The sequence below is a fragment of the Lagenorhynchus albirostris genome, chromosome 15 (genome assembly GCF_949774975.1).
Source record: "Lagenorhynchus albirostris chromosome 15, mLagAlb1.1, whole genome shotgun sequence".
Taxonomy (NCBI): Eukaryota; Metazoa; Chordata; class Mammalia; order Artiodactyla; family Delphinidae; genus Lagenorhynchus; species Lagenorhynchus albirostris.
In genome coordinates this window covers 51,653,034-51,676,124 of record NC_083109.1, presented here as the reverse complement: position 1 = coordinate 51,676,124, position 23,091 = coordinate 51,653,034, and the positions used below count along the sequence as shown (strand labels likewise).

Here is a 23,091-nt window from a genome sequence, read left to right as displayed (position 1 = left end):
TGCTGAACAGCTCAGCAGTTGTTGAGGCCACAATTTGAGGTTCTTTGGAGTGGGTGGAATCTGAAGATGATGCTGCCTTGGCCCTGAATCAAGCTGGTGGCTAGCCATGCAGGCTCTGGGCTCAGACCTGCTGGGATTCAAATCCTTGCTCTGGCACTGAGTGTGCAGCCTTGGGCAGTTAACCTCACCAAGGCCCAGTTTCCCCCTCTCTGAGATTGGAGAATAACTGTTTGTAAAGTTTGCGGAGCCTTGGTGTAAGCAGATGGTGGGGGGGGGTCCCTGGAGAGAGAATCCAGCATGGTTTTCTTGACAGAAGAGAAGCCATTTTTGGCCTAAGCCACTTTGTGATCTAAGCCTGGCCTCATTGCAAGCCCTTTCATGAATATGCATGTACCCTTAGCCTAAAATTCCCCCAATTTTGCTGTTCGGGAAGACACTGCTTTGGGAAAGATCCCTGGTGTTCTCTTCACTTGCTGCAAATAATAATAAATCCTTCCTTCTCCCCATCTTTGGCTTGGTTGTGGTCTTTTCGCTTGACACTCACCAAGAAGCAAACCCAGTTTGCCGGTAACATCACCAAGAGTTAGCACTCAATAGATGTTTCCTAAACTATAGCTATAGTTATCATTTTTTACTTCTGGCCTCTGGCTCCTCAGGAGTCCTTTGAAGTCCCTTTCCTTCCTGGGACTCCTCCACACCTGTGCCTCAAGGCAGCCCTTTCCCTCAGATGGGATCTCTGTGCACCCCATTGTGCTATGGTGGGTGGGTCGGTTGCAGGAGGTAACTGCAGTCCTCGTGTCAGTGAGTACAGTGACACCTCCTGCAGTGGGAATGGGGTCAGGAGAAGTTTGAAGGAGGAGCAGGGGCTGAGCCCCCAGCCACCCAGTTCTGTGGTCTAGCTGGGTGCAGGCCCTCCTTCCTGGGGGCCATGACAGACAAAATGGGAGTCTCAAGATGGTGGGTGAGCCAGCTGGCCAGCTGCTCTTGCTTCTCTGCACAGGAAGTCCTCCTGGGCCCTTTCTGCCCTGTGGCCTCAACCACCCAGCGCTCACGATAGAGACCCTCCCCGGCCTCCAAAGTAAGCCTGTAGGGTATCAACCTGGTGGGACTTCTCCTTTGGTCTACTTAAACTTTTTAAAGTGTTGATTAATAAACAGTAATTGTCAATCATCACTCGTTACTAGTGTGCCTCTAGTTGTGTCATACAACTGGTTTCATTTCTATGAGGGAAGTGACAATTCAGTGTGGAATTAGAGTCAGTCGCCCAGATTCAAATCTGGTTCCACCTCTTGCCTGCTGTGGGTCTTAGGGCATATTACCTAGCCTTTCTGGTCCTGTTTCCCCATTCGTGAAATGGGAACACCTCACGGGTGTTCAGAGATCAGCTGAGAGCCCGCCAGTGCCTGGCTCAGCCTGCGTGCTCGCTGGGCAGAACTGAGTCATTTTGACTCTCCCTACAGCCATGATAGGGTTCGTGTTACCAGTTCAGATTGTAGATGGGGAAACTGAGGTTGAGTCAGTACTCCTGGGAGAGGCTGGGCCATCTGGCTGCAGCTCTACCAACTGGAGCAGGTGAGCAGCTAGAGAATGCTTGCTTGGACAGGAGCCTGATGTCCTGTCCCCGGTGGGTTCTGAGGACTATCCTCGCCCCCCCAGGGCCTCCCTCCTGGCAGATCAGGCAGCCGTTGTGAGGCCAGGGGCAGGATGCTACTGATGCAGGGCCAGGTCCATACCCCGCCACCACCGCCGGCGCCCCCCCTGCCCCGCCCCAGCTCCAGGCCCAATGACCTTGCTGACAGGCGGGATGCAGCAGCACAGGGTGCCGTGCCACTGAGCCTGCTGGACAGAGTAGAGCTGTAGCTTGTCCAGCCCTGTGAGGCTGCCACAACAGGAACAAGCAGAGAGGAGGCAGGCCTGGAGGCCACACTGTTGGAGTGGAAGTGGAGAGAACCAAGGTGGTAATACCCTCTTTACCACCCCCAGCTGCCTCCAGAATCAGACCACCTGGGTTCAAATCACAGTCTACCGTCTACCAGCTGTATGCCTTTAGGCCTGTTTTCTCATCTGACAAATGGGGAAACCCCCTCACAGAGTGTCTAGTGAGAATCTCATGAGATGGTGCAGTAGGGCTCTCTGCACCGTGTCTGGTGAGGGTTTAACGAGTAGCAGATTTCTGCTCATTCCCTTCCGTGGGCAGCCCGCCCTCTCCACTTCTAGGACACCCCTGCTTAGCTCTCACCTTATGCTTCAGAAACACTTGGCTCTGGGACTTCCCTGGTGGTCCAGCAGTTAAGACTCCACGCTCCCAATGCAGAGGGCCCGGGTTCGATCCCCAGTCAGGGAACTAGATCCTGCATGCCGCAACTAAAGATCCTGCATGCTGCAACAAAGATCCCGTGAGCCTTAACTAAGAACCAGCACAGCCAAAGAAAGAAAGAAAAGAAACACTAGGCTCTGAATGGGGATCCATTACTCTAATCACGGCAGGTCCAAGACTGAGGCATCCTGGCTCTCAGTCCTTGGCTTTTTCTGGTCTCAGTACTTTGGGAGGCATCTTGAGGAAGTTCTCTGGGCTGGCCCCCGGCTGAGGGCGGGGTGGGAGGATGGCCAGCATCACCCATCAGGGGCGGCCAGGGTCCCACCGCAGATGTGCCCACAGCCTTTTGCCTGGCCTGCCACAGCCATGCCCTGTTCTGGGTACCCTGGTCCCCAGTGACCCCACCAGGGGCAGCCAGTAGACGGCCCTCAGCCTAGGGGAGACAGCAGCCCGGAGCTCCCTCACTGCCCAGTCCACAGCCCCACCCTCCCAGCCTGGCTTGGCCCAGCAGCGACCACGTGCTGCAGCCACTTTTTCCCCTGGGAGGAAAGAAGGGAGGGAGACGAAGCTCAGGCCTGCGTGGCGGCAGCTGCACTTGGTCCCGCCCAGCCAGACTGCCCCTTCAATGATAGCTTCCCCTGTCCCCCCTTTCCCGATTGCCCCGTCAGCTCCAAAGGGGGGCTTCAGAGTTTCCAGGTTTTGTTCCGGTTCTTGTTCTTTCTGCTGTTCTAGAAACTGAGCTCTGTCTATAGGGATGGATGATCCTTGGCCTGGGGATGAGGAGATGGCAGAGAGGGGATGGGACACCAGGTCCCAGCACATGAGGGTGGTCAGGGAGTTGAAAGGGCCTAGGCCGGTCTCCAGATGCAGGTGGGGGAAGGGGGCGGTCCTGGGCCTGGGGGCCTGGCCAAGGCTAGGACACAGCCTCAGACTCATCCAGGGCATGGATGGGGGCAGTGGCAGAAAAAACAAGGATATCAGAAGCTATGGCCAGGCCTATCTGGGGGCTCCTGTGTCCTCTTGGCAGAGGGCATGATGTCAGGTGCCCCAAACTCCTAAGACCTTAGAATTCATGGGAAGGCCAGGCCTGGTGGCTGGCCATCTGCCTCCTGGGGCACTTTCACTGCAGTGGGGCAAAATCTATTTGAGTTTTCTATTGCCGTGTAGCAGATGACTGCAAACATAGCAACTTAAACACTAATTTATTAAATCACTACTCTGTGGGTGGGCTAAACTGGGTTCTCTGCTTAGGATCTCACCGGGCTGAAATCAAGGGCTTGGCCTGTCAGGGTTCTCATCTGGAGGCTGGGAGTAGAGTTGGCTTCCAAGCTTGTTCTGGTTATTGGCCAAATTCGGTTCTTTGCAGTAGTAGTGCTGAGGCGTCCCTTTCCCTGCTGGCTGTCAGCCAGGGGCTTTCATCAGCTCCTTGCCACGTGGCCCCTCCATCTTCAAAGCTAGCAATGGACAGTCATTTCCTTGGTGTTGAATTCCTCTCATATTTGAGTTTCTCTGACTTCTTCCAGAAAAGAAGGGCACACAGACCAGACCTAGCACTGACTCACTTGCCTGTCTGACTGGAGCTCAGGGGGTTAAATATGAGCAGGAAGGGAAGGGAGGGAGTGTGAGACCCTGGGACACTTGGGAGGCTCCTGGAGGAGGGTTGGCAGCTTGGGTTTGGTGAGCCCCAAGGAGGAGGCAGGGGATAGACAGATGAATGGGTGGGTGGATGGCCCCTTAACTTTATTAGGCCTCTAAGCCCTAAGTCAGAAGGGGCAGGGTGGGGGGATGTGTAGATCCCCACACAGACCAGGCAGCTGAGGGACTCCAGAGTCTGGCTTCAGGTCAGTGTCACTGCATCAGAGGCTGAGGCGAGCCTGAATCCAAGGGCTGTAAGTAGCCATATTGGTATAGACATCTGGACGGTTGGGCAGGGCACAGCCCTTGCCCCAGCTCACCACACCCACTAGGACCCAGCGCCCAGACCTCATACAGGTCAGGGGTCCTCCAGAGTCACGCTGCAGGAGAAAGAAGAGCTTAGGTCCCAGCCCTCCAGAGACTTTGGGTCCCAGGGCTGCAATCCCCCAGGTGGTGCCTCTGGGTTGGGGTCCAGGACACTGAGCCCTGGAGGTGGTACCTCCTAGGTCCTGGGTTCTAAGGAGGTAGGGTGCCGGCCATAGCAGCATGGACTCCAGAGTTTCCAGGCAGCTTCTCGCACCTGGCAGGCATCCTTCTGGCCCTCGACATAGCCGGTGCACAGGTTCCCTGGCAGCACTATGTGCTTGGCACGAGGAACGTTGGTGCCCATGTGGTAGAGGAGGTCACAGGTGTGAGTACCCAGCAGTGGCACCCGTACTCCCTGCAGAGGTCGCCACTCTGGGAGTGGCACTGGAGAAGAAGGGGGGACTTCTAAGAGCTGGGAGACAGTGAGGTGGAAAAACTGTGAAGATGTTTGGGTCCCTGGAGGTCACGGTGGGTCCTGGATTGGGGCAGTGAGGGGCTGGGATTCCCGATCAGAGAGAGGTGGAGAGAGATCGCCTGTCCGGCCCCAATGCCCCAGTGCCCCGCCCTCTGCCTCACCTCCTGAGTGGAGGCTGCCCTAGCCAGTGACCCAGCATGGTGTGCCTGGTGGTGGGCAACGCCCAGGCTCAGGCAGGCAGATGGGCTGGACTCATGTGCTCAAGGGCACTAGGCGGCGAAGCTGCAGCAACGCCAGGTCTCCTCGGGTCCCGTCCTCTGAGTAGTCCGGGGGCAGCAGCACCCTCTGCACGGGCACCAAGAGAACGTGGGGCGAGGCAGGACACAGGTGCAGTGCCCCGAGGCGCACGGGGTACTCAGATGGCAGCGCCCTCCGGCATGACAGCGGTGGGTCTAGTTAAAGCAGCTCCTTCTCCACCCCCATTAGGGCCCCCATCCCCGCCACCCTCTCACTCAGAGCCTGGGGACCATGCTTCCACCAAGTGGCACGCCCCCTTCCGTGGGTCTTGCTCCACCCGCCCCTGCCCCCTTCGACGTTGAGCCCTCAGAGTAGGGGAGTGCCCCTTGTCCAAGCCTGGGCTGCCTGCTCACCTCAGGAAGCAGTGTGCTGCCGTCAGCACCCACTGGGGGGCGACGAGCGAGCCCACACACACACGTGCCCCGCGGTGCTGGATGCTCGCCTGCCTCGGCCACTCTCCGTCCTGGGTGTCCCGGTCCCCCACGATGAGACTTGACACGTGAGGCTGCCCACAGGCTGTGGGAGGACAAGGGGAACTCAAGGGTGAGCAGAGGAGCGGGGAACTCGGAGGAGGATGAGGGCAGGGAGACACAGGGCTAAGGTTGGGGGAGGTGGGGGGGAGTGGAGGGGGGTTGGCACACTGGAGGAGGAAGCAGGGAAGGGATTGGATTATGGGTTTGGTGTCAGATAACAGGGTGAGGGGAGGGAGGTCAGAGATTAGGAATGAGGGTGCCCTCTGGTTGGAACCTGAAGAGAGAGGAGGAGGATCTAGCCCCCCCAGAGGCCCTTTTGTCTTCCTTTAGACCCTGGTTGGTCCCAGACCTAGCCCTGTGGCCCAGGCTCTATGCCCTATGCCCAGGCCCCAGAGACCACCCCTGCCCCCCACCCACTGTGAGATTTGGCCACCTTAGGTCTCGATACAAGCCCTGGACCCCAGCCCCTCCCCCATCTTGTATTTCCATTGCCTGACAGCTGCTCCTGCGTGCCCCCCACCCCTAGACCCCACAGCCCCTGGATTCTGTTCTCACTCTTGCAGCTGGTGTCCTCCTTGCTAACTGGGCTGGGGGACAACCTGGGGGCTTAAAGACCCAGGAGGGGGTGGGGGTCTGGCCAGGAGGTAATTAAGGAGGTCAGGGCGGGGCTGTGGCTTCATCAGCCCAGCCTTGAACAAAGATGCTTTGAACAGTGCTTTTGAGGTGGCAGGAAAGGGACACCTGGATTTCTCAAAGGAAACCTGGCTTGGGCCAAGGTGCACAGAACTGGGGGCGGGAGCCTGTGCCCAGCCAGGCAATGTGGGGGGCGATGTGGGGTGGGGATGAACGGGGGTCGGGGTTGTTTTGGTCAGGCCACAAAGCTCCAGAGGATCCTTGGCTGCTCATCTCTGAACCTGATCCTGCCTCCTGGCTCCTTGCAGTGCTCAGTCACTGGGGCTTCTGAACAGCATTGTTCTGTCCAGAAATCCTGGCCGGGACAGCCTCAGACAGAGCCCAGGCTTCAGGCCTTGCATAGACCCTCCCAGCCCCAGCTCTGCACAGTTTTTTTTGTGGGGGGTGGGGAATGAATGTCTTATGAATATCTTGTTTAAACCTGGCAGCTGTCCTCGCTTAACCCTAGAGGCAGGAGCAGACTTGACCTTTGGAAACAGTCTCCTCTTCAATTTGGGGTGGCCAGGACAGCAAGGCTGCCGGTCTCGGGTGAGGCTGGGAGATGCTGGAGACAGGGCTCAGTCGGTGGGCTGGGCCTGGACTGTGCCCACTTCCCAGAAGGCTCTGGAACCTCCTTCTACCAAGTCATCCAGCAGCCCTCCACTTGGTTCTTCCTCCTGGGGGCCTTCCTGCCCAGCACACCTCCTCCTCTGCCACGTCACAGTGGGAGTTGATGTGTGATAGAGGAGGTTTGATTTGTTTGTCCTCCCTCCATGAGGCAGGGTCTGGGTCTCTGTCCCTGTCTTAGCTCAGGCTGCCAGAACAGAACACCACAGACTGGGGAGATTAAACACAGCTTATTTCTCACCATTCTGGAGGCTGGAAGTCCAAGAACAAGGAACTGGCAAGATGGGTTTCCCTCTGAGGCCTCTTCTCTTGGCTTGTTGGTGGCTGGCATGTCACTGTGTGATCACACGGCCTCCTCTTTATGTCTGCTGGGCATTGCGGGGGGGTGCTGGTGTCTGTTTTTAGAAGGACATTAATCCTATCGGATCAGAGCCCACCCTTAAGACTTCATTTAACCTTAATTACTTCCACAGACTGTCACATTGGGGGTTAAGGCTTCAACATATAAATTTTGGAGAGGACACAGACATTCAGTGCATACCAGTCCCCCATGGCCTGAACAGTGCCCAGCACAGAGTGGGCACTGAGTCTTTGGGAGTGAAAGGGGCCAGCAGGGCATCATGCCGGGAGTGAGGGTGAAGGATATGAACGAGGGGACCTAGAGGCCAACCGGCCCCAGCCCCAGCCCCTCCACTCGAAGTGAGGGAGGGCAGCCTCAGGCCTGACCTCTGCTGTCCACACTCTAGGAGCAGGCTCAAGCCCAGGCTCAAGGACTCCGGAGTCGGCTTGTGGAACGCCCTCCCTCCAGCCCTGAGACCTTGGGAGAGTTTCCTCTTCTGTAAAACCCGCCTCCCAGGTGGTTGTGAAGATTAACTGGGTTAGCCCACGCAGAGCTTGGAATAGTGCCTGGCTGATGTAAATGCTATAGAAGTGCCACAAGAATAAAAGAAGCACCTTCCCCAAGGCTCCTGACCTTTCGTTACCCCGGATTCAGCTGCCATTAGAGGGCTTGGCAGGAATGGAGCCAGGTGAGCAGTGTTCCCCTTGGTGCAGAGTTGGGGCAGCTGGAGAGGCAGGTGGCAGTAAGAGTGACCAGGGACCCTGGGAACACACAGCTATCTCTGGAGATATGGGCCAAACCTTGAGAAGGGAGTTCACTGGAAGGCGGGATGGAAGGAGCTGCGTGTCTGCCTGTTGCAATTTAGGTGAGGCGGGAAGCCTGGAGGACAGACACCTGGGTGCAGGGACCAGGAAACAAATTCCCACTGAGAAACTGGCTTATGGTGGGAGGATCTGGTACTGATTGAATATTGGACAATCAAAGCTGAGAGGAGTAGGAAAGGAACCTCGCTCCAGGGGCTCACCCCAACCCAGCCCCTGTCTCAGATTGAGAAACTGAGGCACAGACCCCTGCTGGGCCCACATGCCCTTCAGTCCCACCCTTGAGTCACACTGCAGAAATGGCCCCTCAGCAAATGTCATCTACTTGCCCTTCTCACAACTATCCTTCTCAGGGCCATAGCTGAGTCAACCCCACGTTTTTCTGGTGCTGGACCTGTCCCCACTCCCAGGGGAGGGCAAATGACCCAAACGGGGGCCATCATCCCACCATGTCCTCCAGGTCACAGTGATTGATCAAGAGGTGACACATGACCCCAGACCAGCCAATCAGAATCCCTCCCTGGGATTTTTATCCTGGAGGAGGGAGAGAGGACCCCTTGGGGCCCAGGCAGGGGGCAGCCATAGCTGCAGCCACTGGCGAGGACTCTCAGCTGGCCTGAGAGCCTGCAACCTTCCAGGCTGAGAAAGAGTGTCCTGTGAAGCTGGAGCTCCTCATTCCAGTCATCCTTGCCCTTGGTGGGCTGTTCTTTATCCTTCTAAAGCAACTCTCCTTCACTCATGCTGGTACTAGGGGATTCTTTTGCTTACAACCAAAGTCTTTAAATGCCAAGGATGAAAACAAAATAACAGTTCAACAAAGGTGCAGGGGATGTGCCCCCTGAGCTGGCTGCCCTGCCAGTGTGTTTCAGTATGGCAGTGCCCAGCCCACCATCTGCAGCACAGGACTCATCTCTGACGAGGGCCCAGCCCTACCCTTGGCCAGATCCCAGGGGCACCCTGTAGACCTGGCAGCAGGAGGAGGTGGGACGGGGTGGCCTTTCCAGGATCCAGGTGGTATGCTCACTGATGTCCCAGCAGAAGCTGGGCCCTTTGGGACGGCCACAGCCAGACCCCACACCATGCTGACCCAACAACCAGGGGTCATCTAAAGCAGCCTGAAGGGGGACAAAGGTGTGGGGTGAGCCAGGCCAGGGGGAGGGGCATGCCGTGGCACCTGGCTGGAGTCCTCTTGAGCCTCTGGGTAGGTGACCCTGAACAGGACCCTATGGGTGGACGTGGGACGTGCACCTGGGCGGGCTTGAAAGTATTTCTGTGGATGAGTCTGTCACATGGGCACTGGGCCACCAGAGGCTACTCTGCCTGCGCTGGAGGAGGGGCAATGTCCAAGCAGGCCTGCAGGGCAGTGTCGCAGCATGGCCGGTCTGGGGCCAAGCGCTTAATGGGCATTAAATCACACTGTCTTCCAGTAACACATGGGACACCAGGGCAGTGAGTGTTCTGCTTGGGTCAACTCAGAGGGCCTTTGTGGGAGGTGAGTGGGGGCACCCTCAGGTTTTGGCTGTTGGGGAGGGCAGATGGGGGGAGTGGAAATCTCAATGCAGGTGAGTCTTACAGGAGACCTGGGAGACCCCACCTGCCCGGTACCTGCTGGCCCCTCTGAGTCAGGCCATGCAGTGAGAGGTGGACACAGGCCCTTGTGAGCTGAGTGACTTGAATAGTTCTGTCACCTTGCTGGGCCTCAGTTTCCTCACTGTGATGAGGGGGAAGAGAAGCTCCAGCCTTGCAGGGCTGCCGAGAGGCATGAAGCCTGAGCGTGGTGTCCTACAGCCTGTGTGGCTGTCCTGGTGGGCAGAGGCGAGGAGGGCACCCTCCCAAGACTCCTCCACCTGCTTCTTCACAGAGACAAGCTGTCAATCGACCAGAACTTCTCATACCTTCTGCTCTCATAGCACCTCTGGATCTCATGAAAACGCAGATCTGCCCGAGCAGTTCCAAGCAGTCCAAGTCGGCCCCGCTGGCCTGGTCCCTTGGCCATGCTGAGGCTGGGGGGAGACACGCTTGATGCTGCCCCTCCACCCAGGCCACCTATGGAGCTTGGAGCCCCCACACCCCCAGGACAAGCCTCAACCACGGGGAGTCAGGAGAGAAAGGGCCATGCCAGGTCCTTGTCCCCCACAGGCAATGCTGAGATGTGTCCCCGTGATTTCTCAGGGGATCCTGGCCAGACAGAGCCTCAGCTGCCCACAAGGGTAACCTCCTCATCTGGGCAAACGTCATTGGCTCTCAGCCCTCCTGCCTCAGTTTCCCCACTCTTCACTGGGGCTTCTTGGTATCACCTCCCAAATAAATTATCTGCACCCTCGTCCTGGTCCCAGGTCAGCCTTTGGGGGACCGTGGTGAGACCAGGAGTGTCTGGCGTCTGTGTGGTGGGGAACACGGCATGAGCGCTAGGGGTGTTTGGGGGCATTTCCTCCCCTGCACTCCACTCCAGCCTTCCTAGCCCCCAGGGACCCTGTTGCTACTTATGTCCTCCTGTAAATTATCTTTCTTTTTTTTAAATATTTATTTGGCTGCGCCGGGTCTTAGTTGCAGCACACGGGATCTTTGTTGCAGGATATCTTTAGCTGCGGCATGAGTGTTCTAGTTCCCTGACCAGGGATTGAACCTGGGCCCCTATATTGGGAGCACAGAGTCTTAACCACCAGACCACCAGGGAAATCCCTGTAAATTATCTTTCTGATTGAACTAACCTGAGAGGGTTCTGTTGTTTGCAACCAAAACCCGTATAGCACAGATGGGTGACGATGGTTTAGGAGTTAAGGAGTGGTCTTCGAGTGGATGGGACATGGGTAACTGTGAGGGTATCCAGGAATCCACCCAGGGCCATAGAACGTGGTGCAAGGCATCAATGTGAACATACACACGTTTATTAGCAAAGGGGACAGAAGGGGACTGGGCCTGGTCAAGCAGGCAGTCCTGCCACTGGCGTGCCCCCAGCCCTTGGTGAATATGTCTGGAGCTGCAGTAACTACTGCACCCTCATGGGCTTAGGTGTGCACAGGCCAGCTACAGGAGTCAGGGAGCCCAGAGCAGAGCGAGGGGCAGCAGCAACTGAGAGGGGTCTGGCCTGGGTGTGCTGTGGCCCACCAGCATCTGGATCCAGTTGAAGTAACTACTGACATTGGTATAGATGCCGGCCTGGTTGCGCCTACCACAGCCCACTCCCCAGCTCACGATTCCAATCTGAATCCACGGCCCATTCTTTTCACAGACCAAGGGTCTGCCTGGGTCACCCTGGAAAGCAGTGTGGGTGAGCAAGACCTGGGATGGGGCAGGAGGGGCCAGTGGAGAAGCTGGTAGAGCAGGAGGGGCTGTGGAGCTGGGCAGACTGGCTGCAAATCCCACTCCTCCCCCTGGAAGCAAAAAAACTTCAGTTTCTGCATCTGCAAAGGGGGGCAATAGTCTATCCACTCAATTTCACATAGGATCAAAGGAGGTACAATTAATGTAAAACAGGAAGCTTGTTTTATAGGCTGGATAAATGAGGTCTACAATGATTTTCTCATGAATGAACTCTAAGGGTGGATTGGTAGGGGGTCAAGGTGGTTGCTCTCAGGCCCAAGATTGGGAGGGGTGGTACCCAGTTTCAGTATGGCCCTCATTGGGGCAGCGGTACTCACTTTGCAGGTGTCAGTGTTGCCATCCTCAGAGCCAGGACAAATCATATTATTACTGCTGTGACTGCTGTAATCAGGCTGATGGAACAGGTAGGAACACCTGGATTTGTTTATGATGGAGACTTGCACTTCCTGAAGATCGTAGGGAGGTGGCAGATCTGCCAGGGGTTGAGGGTGGGAGAGAGAAAGACAACAACCTTAGCCTCTCCTCTGCCATCTGGGGAAAGGGGGTATGAAGGGGAGTGGACTTCCTGGAGTATCCACAGTACCTGGGACATTGCTCTTGATTCCTCTGCTCTAGTCCAGCACCCAGTATGTGGTGGGTGATGAACAATATCACAGAAGGACCCAATGGATGGACAGGCTGTCACAGCACCTCCCTGAGGCTTGGTTTCCCTCTCTGTAGCCTGCAGATGACAGGCCCTGCCTGAGCCAGTGGGGAGAGACCATGGCTGAAGCATACACAGGGGGAGGGGCTGATGCAGCTGAGCCTGTTTATAATTAGTATAGCTGCAGGATCCAGGCTGAAGTTTTCCCAAATTTGATGAAAGATATGAAACTACACATTCAGGAAGGTGAACAAATTCCAAGTAGGATAAACACAAGGAGATCCACACTGAGATACATTTTCATCAAAATATCAAAATGCAAAGACAAAAGGAGAATCTTGTAAACAGCGAGAGAGAAGCTACACATCAAGTATAGGGGATCTTCAACAAGATTGACAGCCACATTCTTTTCAGACACCCTGGAGGCCAAAAGGCAGTGCAATGACATATGTAAAGTGCTAAGAGACTAAAACAGTCAACCAAGAATTCTAGATCAGACAAAGCTATCCTTCAAAAAAAATGAAGGCAAGATTAAGATATTCCCAGATAAGCAAATGCTGAGAGTGTTCATCATTAGTAGGCCTGCCCTACAAGAAATGGAAAAGGGAGCCCTTCAGGATGAAATGAAAGGGCAGTAGCCAGTAGCTTATACCCATAGGAAGAAATAGAGAACACTGGTAAACGTAACTACACAGGTAAACATACAAGCCAGTATTATTATAGTTTTGGTTCATACTTTTTTTGCTATACAATTTAAAAGACAAATGCAATTTAAAAGACAATAATTGTAAATCTCTGTTACACAGAGATTGCTTACACAATATATAAAGATATGGTTACACAATATATAAAGATGTAAACTGTGACAATAACAACTTGAGAAGAATAGGGTTGTATAGGAACAGAACTTTTGTATGCTATTGAACCTAAGTTGATATTAATTCAAAATAGACTGGTATAAGTTTAAGTTATTAACTGTAATCTCCAGGGAAACTGCTGAGAAAATAACTAAAAAATATACAGAACAGGAAATAAGAAGGAAATCAATACAGTACACTAATAAAAATCAATTAAACACAAAAAGGAGGAAATAAGGAACAAAAAAGATATGACTTAGGTATAGATATAGATATGATATAGATATAAGATATCTATATCTTCCACATCCGACAAAATATAGAAAACAAATTGAATAATGGTAGAAGTAAATCCTTCCCTATCAGTAATTAATTTTAATGTAACTATTAAACACTCCAATTAAAAGGAAGAGATTGGCAGAATGGATTAAAAACAGAGATCCAACTATATCCTGTCTACAAGACAATAATTTTATTATATTTTAATTTTTGTATTTTTTAAATTTTATTTATTTATTATTTTTGGCTGCGTTGGGTCTTCGTTGTTGCATGCAAGCTTTCTCTAGTTGTGGCAAGCGGGGGCCACTCTGTTGTGGTGCACAGGCTTCTCATTGCGTGGTTTCTCTTGCTGCAGAGCACAGGCTCTAGGTGCACAGTCTTCAGTAGTTGTGGCACATGGGCTCAGCAGTTGTGGCTCGTGGGCTCTAGAGTAGTCGTGGCGCATGGGCTTAGTTGCTCCGCGGCATGTGGGATCTTCCCAGACCAGGGCTCAAACCTGTGTTCCGTGCATTGGCAGGCAGATTCTTAACCACTGCACCACCAGGGAAGCCCGACAATAATTTTAGATCCAAAGGTAAATATAGGTTTAAAGTGAAAGGTTGGAAAAAGACATTCCATGCAAATAGTAACCAAAAAGAGCTGAGGTTGCTATACTAATGTCAGACAAAATGGATTTTCAGTCAAAACGTGTTACAAGAGTCAAAGAAGGGGGACTTCCCTGGTGGTCCAGCAGGTAAAACTCTGTGCTCCCAATGCAGGGTGCCTGGGTTTGATCCCTGGTCAGGGAACTAGATCCCACATGCATGCTGCAACTTAAGAGTCTGCATGTCGCAACTTAGAAGTCTGCATGCCACAACTAAGAAATCCCACATGCCGCAACTAAGTATCCCGCATGACGCAATGAAGATCCTGCATGCTTCAACTAAGACCCAGTGCAGCCAAAATAAATTAAAAAAAATAAATAAATATTTTTAAAAAGAGTCAAAGAAGGACATTATATGTTGACAAAAGTGGTAAGTCCTCAAGGTATAATAATTATAAATATCTACACATCTAACAACTGAGTCCCAAAATACATGAAGCAAAATTGATGTAACTGGTGGGAGAAATAGACAGTTCTATGAGAACAGTTGGAGACTTCAATGCCCCACTTTTATTAATGGATAGAACAACCAGAGAGAAGATCAGTAAGATAACAGAGGACTTGAATAGCATTATAAAGCAGCTAGACCTAAAAGACATATACAGAACAATCCACCCAAACAAGAGCAGAATACACATTCCTTTCAAGTGGATGCAAAACATTCTCCAAGATAGATGACATGTCAGGCCACAAAATAAGTTGCAATAAATTAGAAAAGATTGACATCATAGAAAACAGTGGATTGAGGCTAGAAATCAATAACAGAAGGAAAACTGAAAAATTCACAAATATGTGGAAATTAAACAACATACTTCTAACCAATGGGTCAAAGAAGAAATCACAAGGAAAATTAGAAAGTATTTTGAGATGAATGGAAATAAAAACACAACATACCAAAACTTATTGGTTGCAGCAAAAGCAATTCTCACAAGGAAATTTATAGCTGGAAATGCCTATGTTAATAAAGGAGAAAAATCTCAAATCAACAATCTAACTTAAGGAACTAGAAAAAAAAAGAGCAAATTAAACCCAAAGGTAGAAGAAGGAAGGAAATAATAAAGAGAGGAATGGAAAAAAATCAAACTAGGGAACAGAAAAACAATAGCGAAAATAAACAAAACCAAAAGTTGGTTCTTTGAAAGATCAACAAAATTGACAATGAAAGTGGGGACATTATTACTGACCTTAAAGAAAAATTAAGGACTATAAGTGAATATTATGAACAACTGTATTCCAACAAATTAGATAACCTAGAGGAAATGGACAAATTCCTAGGAACACACAAAATACTAAAACAGACTCAAGAAGAAATAGAAAATCTGAACAGACACATAACAAGTAAAAAGATTTAGTCACTAGTCAGAAACCTCCCAATGAAGAAAAGCCTTGGGCCAGATGGCTTAAATGGTGACTTCTATCAAACATAGGAAGAAATTAACATCAATCATCCAAAAAACAGAAGAGGAAGGAACACTTCCTAACTCATTCCATGAGACTGGCATTACTGTGACACCAAAGCCCAAGCAAGTTATCACACACAAAAAGAAACCATAGGGCTTCCCTGGTGGCGCAGTGGTTGAGAGTCCGCCTGCCGATGGGTTCCTGCCCCGTCCGGGAAGATCCCACATGCCGTGGAGCGGCTGGGCCCGTGAGCCATGGCCGCTGGGCCTGTGCGTCCGGAGCCTGTGCTCCGCAGTGGGAGAGGCCACAACAGTGAGAGGCCCGTGTACCGCAAAAAAAAAAAAAAAAAAAAAAGAAACTACAGACCAACATATATGAAAAAATGCTCAACAAAATACCAGCAAACTGAATCCAGCAGCATATTAAAAGAATTCTACACCACGACCGAGTGAAATTTATCCAGAGTGCAAGGTGGGTTCAACATACAAAAATCAATCAATATAACATACTACAGACTATAGTAATAGAATGAAGGAGAAAAAAAACCCCACATGGTTATCCTAATTGATGCAGGAAAATCCAACACTTTCATTATAAAAACACTCAATAAACTAAGGATAGAGAGAACTTCCTTAACATGATAGAGATCATATGTGAAAAACCCACAGCTACAGAATTGTGAAAGACTGAAAGCTTTCCCCCTAAGAACAGGAAAAAGATAATGATGCCAGTTTTTGCCACTTCTATCTAACATTTTACTGGAAGTTCTAGTCAGAGCAATTAGGCAAGAAAAGGAAATAAAACACATCCAAGTTGGAAAGGAAGAAGTAAAACTATGTCTATTCACAGGAGACATGATCTTATATATAGAAAATAATGAAGAGTACACAAAGAAGGACTAGAATTAATAAATGAATTCAGCAAATTTGCAGGATCTAAAATCAAGACACAAAAGTCAATTATATTTCTATACACTACCAATGAACAATTTCAAAAGGATATTAGAAAAGAAATGTCATTTTACAATAGCATCAAAAAGAATGAAATAGTTAAATTTAATTGAGGACCTGTACACAAAAAACTACAAAACATTGCTGAAAGAAATTAAAGAAGACATAAATAAATGGAAACATATCTTCTGTTTATGGACTGGAGACTTAATATTATTTAGATGATAATACTCCCCCGAAGCAATCCACAGATTCAATGCAATCCCTATCCAAATTCCAATGGCCTTTTTAGTGGAAATTGACAAGCTCATCCTAACATTTAGAGGGACTATCAAGAGACCCCCAAATAACAAAACCAATATTTGAAAAAGTAAACAAAGTTGGAGAATACACACTTCCCAATTTCAAAACATACTTGGAAGCTATAGGAATCAAACAATGGGGTCCTGGCAAATGGATAAACATACAGACAAACGGAACAGAATTGAGAGTCTAGAAAATAAACCCATTCTTCTTTGGTCAACTAATTTTTGACAAGGTGCCAAGATAATTCAGTGGAGTAGAGAATAGTCTCTTTAACAAATGGTGCTGGGACAACTAGATATCCAAATGCAAAAAATGAAGTTGGACCCACTACTTCGCACCATAAACAAAGATCAACTCAAAATGAATCAAAGAGGACTTCCCTGGTGGCGCAGTGGTAGAGAGTCTGCCTGCTGATGCAGGGGACACAGGTTCGTGCCCCGGTCCTGGAAGATCCCACATGCCGCGGAGCGGCTGGGCCCGTGAGCCATGGCCGCTGAGCCTGCGCGTCCGGAGCCTGTGCTCCGCAACGGGAGAGGCCCCAACAGTGAGAGGCCCACATACCGCAAAAAAAAAAAAAAAAAAAAAAAGAATCAAAGATATACATATAACAGCTAAAACTATAAAACTCTTCAAGAAAACATGAGGGTAAATCTTCATGACCTCGAATTTGGCAATTATTTCTTAGACATGATACCAAAAGCAAAAGCGCCAGAGAAAAAATAATCTGAACTTCATCAAAATTAAAATATTCTGTGCATCAATAGATACTATCATGAAAGTGAAAAGAGATGTGGTCCACGAGTCTTGGCTCAGTCCTGCATCTGAAGTGCTCTTCCCCCATCAACACCAGGGACTGACAACATGGAACAACCCGGAAGGAAGGAGCTATGATGCCTCTTTCGAAGAAACTGAAGAGTTAAGTAAGAGGATTCAAAACACAACTTTCTGACACTAAAGCCTACCTGTTCTGCAGAACTTCAGCTAGGTCTTCATTTCAACTTTCAAACCTTTAGCTCTTCGTCCTTTTCCTGGAGATTATTGCCTCTTTCCCGGCATCACTTGGCTCTCTAAGCATCATGAACCCCATTAGGCCAGCTGGTCTTACCCTTAGCTACATATTAAAATCACCTGGGACGCTTAAAAATATCCCAATGTCTGTGCCACATCCCAGACCAATTTAATCCATGGAGTGAGACCCAGGAGCCAGTTTAAAAAAAAAAAAGAAGAAAAAAGGAAAAAAAAACCCCACAGAATAGGAAAAGATATTTGCAAATCATATATCTAAAATGGGTCTAGTATCCAGAATATATAAAAACGATTACAACATCACAACAAAGACAACTCAGTTTAAAAATGGGTTGGGGGGCTTCCCTGGTAGCGCAGTGGTTGAAAGTCCGCCTGCCGATGCAGGGGACGCGGGTTCCTGCCCCAGTCTCGGAAGATCCCACATGCCGCGGAGCGGCTAGGCCCGTGAGCCATGGCCGCGGAGCCTGCGCGTCCGGAGCCTGTGCTCCGCAACAGGAGAGGCCGCAGCAGTGAGAGGCCTGCATACCGCAAAAAAAAAAAAATGGGTTGGGGGGCTTCCCTGGTGGCACAGTGGTTGAGAGTCCGCCTGCCGATGCAGGGGACACGGGTTCGTGCCCCGGTCCGGGAAGATCCCACATGCTGCAGAGCGGCTAGGCCCGTGAGCCATGGCCGCTGAGCCTGCGCGTCCGCAGCCTGTGCTCAGCAATGGGAGGGGCCACAACAGTGAGAGGCCCGTGTACCGGAAAAAAAAAAAAAAAAAAAAGGGTTGGGGGGGGTTGGTCTTCCCTGGTAGCGCAGTGGTTAAGAATCTGCCTGCCAGTGCAGGAGACATGGGTTTGAGCCCTGATCCAGGAAGATCCCACATGCCGCAGAGCAACTAAGCCCGTGTGCCACAACTACTGAGCCTGCACTCCAGAGCCTGCGAGCCACAACTACTGAGCCCGTGTGCCACAACTACTGAAGCCCGTGCACCTAGAGCCCGTGCTCCCAACAAGACAAGCCACCACAGTGAGAAGCCTGCGCACACGAAGAGTAGCCCCAGCTCGCCGCAACCAGAGAAAAGCCCGCGTGCAGTAATGAAGACCCAACGCAGCCAAAAATAAAATAAATAAATTTATTTAAAAACAAACAGGGCTTCCCTGGTGGCGCAGTGGTTGGGAGTCCGCCTGCCGATGCAGGGAACACGGGTTCGTGCCCCGGTCCGGGAAGATCCCACATGCCGCGAAGTGGCTGGGCCCTTGAGCCATGGCTGCTGAGCCTGCGCGTCCGGAGCCTGTGCTCTGCAACGGGAGAGGCCACAACAGTGAGAGGCCCGCGTACCGCAAAAAAAAAGAAAATAATAAATAAATAAATTTTAAAAATTGGGTTGGGAATTCCCTGGAGGTCCAGTGGTTAGGACTCTCTGCTCTCACTGCTGAGGGCCCAGTTTCAATCCCAGGCTGGGGAACTATGATTCCACAAGCCACGTGGTGTGACCAAAAAAAAAAAAGGGTAAGGGACTTAAATAGCCATTACTCCAAGGAAGATATACAAATGGCCAACCAGCACATGAAAAGTTGCTCAACATCACTAGTCATTAGAGAAATGCAAATCAAAACCACAGTGAAATACCACTTCACACCCACTAGGATGGCCAAAACAAAACAAAACAAAACAAACAAACAAACAAAAACCTGGAAAATAACAAGTTTTTTATTGAGGAGAATGGAGAGAAATGATAACCCTCACTGTTGATAGGAACGTAAAATGGAGCAGCTGCTATGGAACACTGTTTGTCAGCTCCTCAAGAAGTTAAACATAGAATGACCATGTGATCCAGGATTGCACTCCTAAATACATTCACAAAATAATTGAAAAGAGGTATTCAAGCACAAATTTGTATACTAATACAAATACCCAAAAGATGGAAACAACACAAATGGCATCAATGGAGGAATGGATAAACAAATTGTGCATCCATACAATGGAATATTATTCAGCCATAAAAGAGAATGAAGTTTTCATACATACTATAATATGGATGAATCTTGAGAACATTATGCTAAGTGAAAGAAGCCAAACATAAAAGGTGACACAGTGTGTGATTCCATTTATATGAAATGTCCAGAACAGGTAAATCCATAGAGACAAAAAGTTGGTTAGTGGCTGCTAAGGGCTGGAGGGAGGGGGTAATGGGGAGTGACTGTTTAATGGTTATGGGATTTCCTCTGGGCGTGATGAAAATGTTTTGGATCTTGATAGAGTTGATGGTTATGCACTGTGAATGTTCTAAATGCCATTGAATTATATACTTTAAAATGGTTAATGTTATATGAGTTAAACCTTAACAAGAAAGAAGGAGTGAAGTACTGACACACACTAAAACGTGAATGAACATTGAAAATATTATGCTTAGTGAGGGAAGCTAGCACGTAGTGTATAACTGTATTCATATGAAGCGTCCAGAGTAGGTAAATCCATTAGACACAGAAAGCAGATTAGTGGCTGCCAGGGGCTATGGCCCTAGAACAACGGGGAATTAGGAGTAATAGCTAATAAGCATGGGATTTCATTTTGAGATGATGAAAATGTTCTGTAATTAGACAGTGGTGATGGAACCACTCTGTGAATATACTAAAAAAAAAAAAAACCGTCTTAATTGTATGCCTTTTTTTTTTGGCTGCACCACACGGGGTATGGGATCTTAGTTCCCAAACCAGAGATCGAACCCACACCCCCTGCAGTGGAAAGAGTCTTAACCACTGGACTACCAGGGAAGTCCCTGAATTGTATACTTTAAAAGGATGAATTTTATGGTTTTTGAAGTATACTTCAAAAAACCCCCCAAAACAAACAATGCCTGATGCCTTTCTGACAAGTCCAACCCAAAACCTCGCACACCCCTGCAGGCTGGGGGTGTGGCCTGGGCCGGTGCAGGGGGGCCTCCCTCTCTGGTTTCTGGCTCACAGACTCGGAAGGGAGGGGTAGCTGAGTGTGGGTACAGAAAGCCCTGCTCTACGGGGGCGCGGGGTGTGGAAAGGAGGTGAGGAGGGATTGCTCAGCGGGCCAAAGCCAAAGCACAGTGGCACACAGACCAAGGTGGGGGCCACTGCAGCTGGTGTGGCTGGCACAGGACGTGGTGAATAACACTCCCCTTCCCAACCCGTCTGTCCCCAACCTCACTCTTTTTCTCACGGATGTCCCCCCAGCCATTCACCCAGCAGTCATCACAGTTCTTGAATTCAGAGGAGGAGGACAGGACACAGACGGGCTGGATGTGCTTATTGAAGGTGACGGAGGAGGACAGCTTCAGCAGGGAGCTGTCGTCCTGCAAATAATTCCTGGATTTGGGGTATATAATAATACTCTTCACCCTGTAACGATGGAGGTAGGCCCGCAGGCTCCAAGTGGGTGGTGTGACAGACAGCTCGCCAAACTGGACCGACCATTCATAGGGATCTCTGTTGCTGGCAGGGGAGGAGAGAGCTGTCAGGGTGGGCCACCTGAGCACACCTGGGGCTGCTCCCTGAGCTGAGACCCCCGAGCTGCTGCGGGGCTCACCCCAGGCACCATTAGCAGGTCTTCCTTCGACCAAAGAGGCCAGGGTAGAAACGGGGAGAGCCCAGACAGCCCCAAACAAAGTCCCACACCTGGGGACTTGGGGGTGTTGGCAGGAGGGTGCCTCCCCTAACAGCTCATCTGGCCAGTCACTCAACCACCTGTCACCTCCAAGAACCCTTCTCAAAAGGCAACGAGCAGGTGCATGGGCGCCACAGCAGGCTGGGCTCAAAACAGCTACCGGGGCCACTGTCACCACAGGCCAGGCTGTGTGTCCAGCACTTACTTCAGCTCATTCCTCCCCTCGGCGGGCGGGGGGGGAAGGGGTCACCTCTGCTGGGAGGTGGGGTGAGGAAGGTGGAGGTTGGTGGTGCCGTTTGGGGACAAGTGACGTGAGAAAGAAAAGAACAAGACAAATGTGCGTGGGAAAGTTCTGGGAGAACGTTCTGGTAGAAACCGCACAGCGTTTCCTCCCGGAGAGCCCTGGGGGACTCGCGTGGGTGCGTAACGGGCTGCAGCCGGGACTGCGCCTCAGGAGCACACGAGGGCCGTGTCCACGTGGGGCATGCGCGCAGGTCCTGGTGCAGACCCAGGGCCCGGGGTCAGCGGGCCGCCCGCCCCCAGACTCATTTTTGGAAGCAGTGCGCGGCCGAGAGCACCCAGCGGCGGTTGAGCAGGCTTGCTCCGCAGTAGTGGGAGCCCCATAGGCGCAGGCTGCCCTGCGCCCAAGCCCTGCATCCTTTCCATACACTATGAGTGTCGGGACAGTCCGTTGGCCACATGGCCCTGGGATGGACAAATGGACACCAGGCCGAGCTGCGGGAGGCAGGCCCACCCCGTCCACCCTCACCCACCGAGTGGAAGAAGAAAAGGGGCGCCCCGGGGAACCGCGCGTCCAGGGGTCTTGCCGCCCAGGAAGAAGGGGACGCTGGGGACCTGCCCCACGTGGTCCACAGGTGCCCGCCCCTCCCCCACACCCAGGGGGGCCCCATCAGTTGCATGCGAGCATAGAAGAGTTCTAGAAACCTGGGGCGGGAAGAGGAAAAGATGAGTCGCCATTCGCGCTCCGGCTCAGGTGCCCTGCGCAGGGAAGCGCGTCCCCTGGACGCCTTACCTGGAAGCAACAGGTCCCTATCCCGCAACGCTGCGGGTAGGAGAGAAAGCGAGCTCCCTTTGGTCTCCACGCGCCCCACCCTTCCCCCATCACCCCTAGCTGCGCCGGCAGCCCCCGCCTCAGCTCACCCTGCCTCGCGATTTCGACCCGCACCAACAGTTGCGCCAGCAGCAGCGTCCTGACCTGCGCGCCCACGGCTTCTTCTTCCCGCCGCCTGGCGCCCCCTCTGCTTCCGCCAGCTCCAAGGCGCGGCTGGGGCGCCCCCTCGGGGAGAGGGAGCCACGGGAACCCTGGCCGCCCCCTTCCCTCAGCTTGACCTCTCTGGTCCAAGGGATATTTGGGAACCTGGGACGTCACAGTGCCCCGGCTTTGAGCTTCTACTGGAGCTCGGTCCCCCAACTAAGTACCTTGTTATGGCCCAGGAGCCAGTGTACCCAGACGATCCCTTTCTTGTCTGCGACCCTGGGGACCTGGCTGCCCCCCATGCTGCCCTCTTTTCTACCCATTCCTTCCGCTAGGAAGGACCAAGGACCTGCCCCATAGCCAGGACTCCCGTGAAAGCACATTAGCAAGTCCTCACTGAGACCCCCATTGGGGGTCTTGCACTGTGTCATCTACTGTTAAACGTGATGATCCATTACAGGACCCACAGAATAAATGTTGGCCTGATTTGACCATCTAGAGGGCTCTTAGCCTCCATGTCTGCCTGCTGCCCAGCAACAAGCCTCACCTAACTCTGTGGAGTCTACAGGTAGATTCCCTTCCTTGCAGACAATATTGCAGGGCACCAAAGTCACCAAACTGACTCTCTCATAGATGTGAGCAGACCACTGAGTTGGGGTCCACAGGACCACCCTCTGAGTCAATGATTTTTTAGGAGGATTCACAGAACTCAGAAAAGCTGTTGTACTCCTGGTTATGGTTCCTTACAGTTAATGGATACAGATAACATCAGCAAATGTCAAAGGTGCAGAGGAGAGTCTGGAAGAGACCAGGTGCAGGCTTCCAGTTGTCCTCTTCCAGGGGAGTCAGGTGGGCAGTGCTTAAT

At 51.5% G+C, this 23,091-nt stretch overlaps 2 protein-coding genes across 2 annotated transcripts; both read right to left on the bottom strand.

Moving 5' to 3' along the window:
* Positions 1 to 4,173: 4,173 nt before the first annotated feature.
* Positions 4,174 to 9,959, bottom strand: PRSS33 (serine protease 33). The gene is given in 6 exon segments (XM_060124790.1): positions 4,174 to 4,332; positions 4,533 to 4,702; positions 4,895 to 5,163; positions 5,384 to 5,546; positions 7,044 to 7,126; positions 9,859 to 9,959. Coding segments are annotated over 6 exon segments (945 nt in total).
* Positions 9,960 to 10,999: 1,040 nt separating this feature from the next.
* On the bottom strand, positions 11,000 to 22,528 carry LOC132506246 (serine protease 41-like). The gene is made up of 7 exons (XM_060124789.1): positions 22,451 to 22,528; positions 22,123 to 22,307; positions 21,560 to 21,715; positions 21,344 to 21,351; positions 20,555 to 20,830; positions 11,605 to 11,759; positions 11,000 to 11,218 (listed from the first exon to the last, which is right to left on the bottom strand). Exons 1-7 carry the CDS (start codon positions 22,526 to 22,528, stop codon positions 11,000 to 11,002), a joined length of 1,077 nt encoding a protein of 358 aa, XP_059980772.1.
* Positions 22,529 to 23,091: the final 563 nt, after the last annotated feature.